General features: G+C 49.1%; 1 protein-coding gene across 1 annotated transcript; it reads right to left on the bottom strand.

Annotated features, from left to right (window-relative positions):
• Positions 1 to 3,273: 3,273 nt before the first annotated feature.
• LOC147412420 (olfactory receptor 14C36-like) lies at positions 3,274 to 4,239 on the bottom strand. The gene has a single exon (XM_086481409.1). It carries the CDS (start codon positions 4,237 to 4,239, stop codon positions 3,274 to 3,276), a length of 966 nt encoding a protein of 321 aa, XP_086337535.1.
• Positions 4,240 to 4,459: the final 220 nt, after the last annotated feature.

The following is a 4,459-nucleotide window of genomic DNA, read 5'->3' as shown; positions in this document are numbered from 1 at the left end:
AGGACAATGGGTGGAGACTGAAGCAGACCCCCTCATCCTCATAGAGCGGATCTTCCTGCTACATCAGCCAACAAAGACCATTATAACCAGGGCAGAGATGTTTGCAATGTTAATATGTAAAGGGCGGAAACGGGCAGTACAATTACAAGGACAAGAAGTATTAATTCTCTATGTACCATTTACAAAAGACTGTCAGGAATGGAGAATGGCAAATAGTCTACCCCTTCAAACTGCGCTGCTGAATTTTACTGGAAATATCAGTATTCATTTACTGTCACACAAATTATTCGTGTCTTTTAAAGACAAGCACATCATCTCCCGACCCTGACGCAGCCCAGTTCCCGTACCTGGGTGCACAGTATTTACCGATGGCTCAGGAAAATGAGGACGAGCAGTGATAGTTTGGAAAGAAGGATGAAAATGGGAGAGGGAGATTCGTACAGTCTCAGGAATGCCCCAAATTGTAGAACTGGTTGCAGTTATTAAGGTGTTCCAAAGGTGGAGTGAACCTTTGAACATAGTCACTGACTCACAGTAGGTTTGCAGGCTCGTTCAAAGAATAAAAAAAGCTTCATTAAAAGATGTCAATAATGAGCAGTTATTTTCCCTGTTTAAACAACTATGGAGTTTGGTCAACAACCGGGTAAGTGATTTTTACGTCCTACATATACGAGGCCGTACTACTTGACCTGGAGCTATAGCAGAAGGGAATTGGGAAGCAGACAGATTGACTGCCCTGACCTGGGCGGGGCCTACACCACAAATCTTCAAACAAGCCCAATTATCACATGAATTTTTCTACCAATCTGCTCGAGCTCTTCAAAAACTATTTTGTTTCTCCTGCAATGATGCTCGTGCAATTGTGCGTATGTGTCCTGATTGTCAACAATTTGCGGCCGCAGGCCCAACTGGAGTTAACCCTCGAGGTCTCCAAGCACTTAAATTATGGCCATCAGATGTGACACGTCTCAGAATTGGGAAGCCAGAAGTGGGTACGTGTTTCAGTTGATACCTATTCAGGGGCGATATGGGCAACAGCTGAATGCAGGGAAAAAAGCAAGGGACGTTCTTAGACACGGGACTGCTGCCTTTGCAGTATTAGGAATACCAGCAACTATAAAGACAGATAATGGTCCCAGATATAACAGCAAAAAGACACAAATGTTTTTACAAATGTGGGGTGTAAAACACGTCATGGGCATTCCACACTCTCCACAAGGACAAGCAATCGTTGAACGCACTCACCAAATTGTAAAAAACATGCTGCAAAAACCAAAAGGGGGAATGCAGGGGGAAAGCCCGCAGATAAGCTTATGGAAAATGGTCTGTGTCTTGAATTGTGTAGACCTTAGAAACGACATAGGGGACCAACAACCACCTCTAATTAAACATTTTTTAAGCCTAGGTTCCAGAATGTCAGATATACTAAACCCAAATGTGAAGGTCTGGGTGCGTTCGCTAGAGAGAGGGAAATGGGAAGGACCATTCATGTTAATAACGTGGGGTAGAGGGTATGCTTGTGTTTCCTCAGATCAAGGACCAGAGTGGATTCCAGTGCAGTGTGTAAGGCTGTGGCTTGAAAAAACAAAATATGGGGATGGCGATCTACCTAATCACGCTGCTGGGAGTGGAAGTGTTGATCACATCAATACAGACTATGGGACATATGATGAAGACGCTGACACCCCAGAACAGCAGTAACATACGGGTATCTTTGGCTCATGCCTTGAACCAGACAGCCTTCTACGTCTTGATGGCACAACCAGAACAGCCTTTTCACACGTGCCTTGTTGGACTACACATAGATAATGTAGAAGTAATTGGGAAAGAAGTAACTGCATTACGAGGGTTGATAGGTGTGCATTGTAATGCAGCTAGCATCCTCATGGCTCCTTTAGCTACCTTATTAAACAATCGGGGCCTGAGGGAATGGCTGGAGATCTTAATCAAGGTTGTGTTATTGATTTTAAGTATAATCATGTGAATAATTTTAATATTACCATGTTTCTTATCTTGCATGTAGGGAATGATCCTCTGAACGTCAGTAACTGTCTATATGGTAGGAAAACCAAAATGGGGAATTGAGGAGGAACAAGGAGAGAAGGGATGGAAAGAGTTAACAGGATTCAGGCAGCTCCTGCCCTGAGCCTTGAACAAGAGTAAAGGAAGAGAACAGGGAAGTAAATAGGTGCAGACCGTTAGACTCGAGAAGAACACAAGCCTGCAGGACAGCACCCAATGGTGTTAGTGGTAGTGGCGCGTGGACAATGCCCGTACACCAGTCACAGCTTACATAGTGGTGGTTGTACTAGTAGAGAAAAGGATATAATGATGCTGTGGCAAACAATAAAGGTCTTCAGTTTCTCCCCAATAGGAGTCCGTGCCCTAAATCCGCCCCAGCTCAATGCTGTTTCCTGTCGGGGGCACTCGCCAGCCCAGCCAGCCCAGCCCTTCCCTGAATCTTGACTCCTTTCTGCCATCTCCCCAGTCGAGCCCAGCAAAGCAGCTCTGCTAGGACTGGTGTCACAGAAGGAAACGGAGGCCACAGAGAACCTTCATCCAGCCGGCATGCTGAGGAGATCCCCAACCCAGGTACCTTGCAGACCCACGTGCCAAACTTGCTCCCCACGACAGCAGGAGACAACTGGCCTCGGGGATCCTCAGGAAGGTCCTTTTGACCCAGGGAAAGGGCAGCCTGACCCAAGCTGTCACCCACACCACAGGGTTTCTCTTTCCATGTCCCCCCTGCACACACACACGGTGCCCTGCTCTTCTCCTGGGACTCCCATCTCCACACAGAGACTTTTCCCTACAGAGCTCATCTCTGCTGACCTGGATGGCCATTCCTGCACCCCCTCCCCAGGCTCCCCACAGACCCTGAACTGGTGGTGCTGCTCTGCAGAGACAGTGGGCTGTGGTGGCCAGGGCCATGCTGGTGAGGATGAGAGGCAGACCCAGCTCAGGGTGGCTACTGCCCCCTCCACCTCTGCACACAGATGCTGACCTTGCAGCTCCAGAAAAGAACTTGGAGAAAGGAACTCAGACAAACAAGTCGGTGCAGGGTCCTTTATTTGGTTTAAACACGCAGACAGCACAGCTCCTTATTTACACAAAGTCTCTGAGGCACACAAGGCAGGCAGAGACTGACATAGAAATAGGATGAAGAATGGCAACATTTTTGAGGACAGAATACTCCCCGAGCAAGCTAAACCCCAAAGAAACCAAATCAAACAACCCACCAAAGAGAGGCTGGGCCTGTAATGAGTTCCATTACTAGTGATATGCAGGGGAAGATGGGCAGTTCATTGGTGCTTCTGCAAAGCAACCAGTCATCAGTTTCCTCAGGGCGTCCTTGAGCTCCTGGTTCCTCATGCTGTAGATGAGGGGGTTCACTGCTGGAGGAACCACCGAGTACAGAACTGCCAGCAGAAGGTTCAGGAGTGGGGAGGAGATGGAGGGGAGCTTCAGGTAGGCAAACATGCCAGTGCTGACAAACAGGGAGACCACGGCCAGGTGAGGGAGGCAGGTGGAAAAGGCTTTGTGGCGTCCCTGCTCCGAGGGGATCCTCAGCACGGCCCTGAAGATCTGCACGTAGGACACCACAATGAACACAAAACACCCAAAGCCTAAACAGATACCGACCACAAGTACCCCAACCTCCCTGAGGTAGGTGTCTGAGCAGGAGAGCTTGAGGATCTGGGGGATTTCACAGAAGATCTGGTCCACAGCATTGCCCTGGCAGAGGGGCAGAGAAAATGTATTGGCCGTGTGCAGCACAGCATAGGGAAAAGCAGTGCCCCAGGCAGCTGCTGCCATGTGGACACAAGCTCTGCTGCCCAGGAGGGTCCCGTAGTGCAGGGGGTTGCAGATGGCAACGTAGCGGTCGTAGGCCATGACGGTGAGAAGACAAAACTCTGCTGTGATCAAGAAGATAAAGAGAAAAACCTGGGCAACACATCCTGAGTAGGAGATGGCCCTGGTGTTCCAGAGGGCATTGGCCATGGCTTTGGGGAGAGTGGTGGAGAGGGAGCCCAGGTCGATGAGGGAGAGGTTGAGGAGGAAGAAGTACATGGGGGTGTGGAGGTGGGGGTCACAGGCTACAGCAGTGATGATGAGTCCATTGCCCAGGAGCGCAGCCAGGTAGATGCCCAGGAAGAGCCCGAAGGTTAAAAGCTGCAGCTCCCGTGTGTCTGCAAATCTCAAGAGTAGGAACTCTGTGATGGAGCTGCCGTTGGACATTGTTTCACCGCAGGAATGGGAGACTGTTGAAAGAGGAGAAGATATTGACAAGTGAGGAGAGTTTTGTCTGAGCCTGTTTTATGCCATTTCTCAGAGAAAACACACAAAATGACTTCTTTTTTTGGAGGAACTTCGATCAGTTCCTTTTTGTAGGTGCAGGATTGACGAGCAGGGGCTCTGCCCACGGGCTCCAGAGAAGTCAGACCTGTGCTATTGCAGA

The sequence above is a fragment of the Leptosomus discolor genome, unplaced genomic scaffold, assembly GCF_034619465.1.
Source record: "Leptosomus discolor isolate bLepDis1 unplaced genomic scaffold, bLepDis1.hap2 HAP2_SCAFFOLD_41, whole genome shotgun sequence".
Lineage (NCBI taxonomy): Eukaryota > Metazoa > Chordata > Aves > Leptosomiformes > Leptosomidae > Leptosomus > Leptosomus discolor.
The sequence above is the reverse complement of the archived record's forward strand: the minus strand, read 5'-3'. Positions and strand labels throughout refer to the sequence as shown.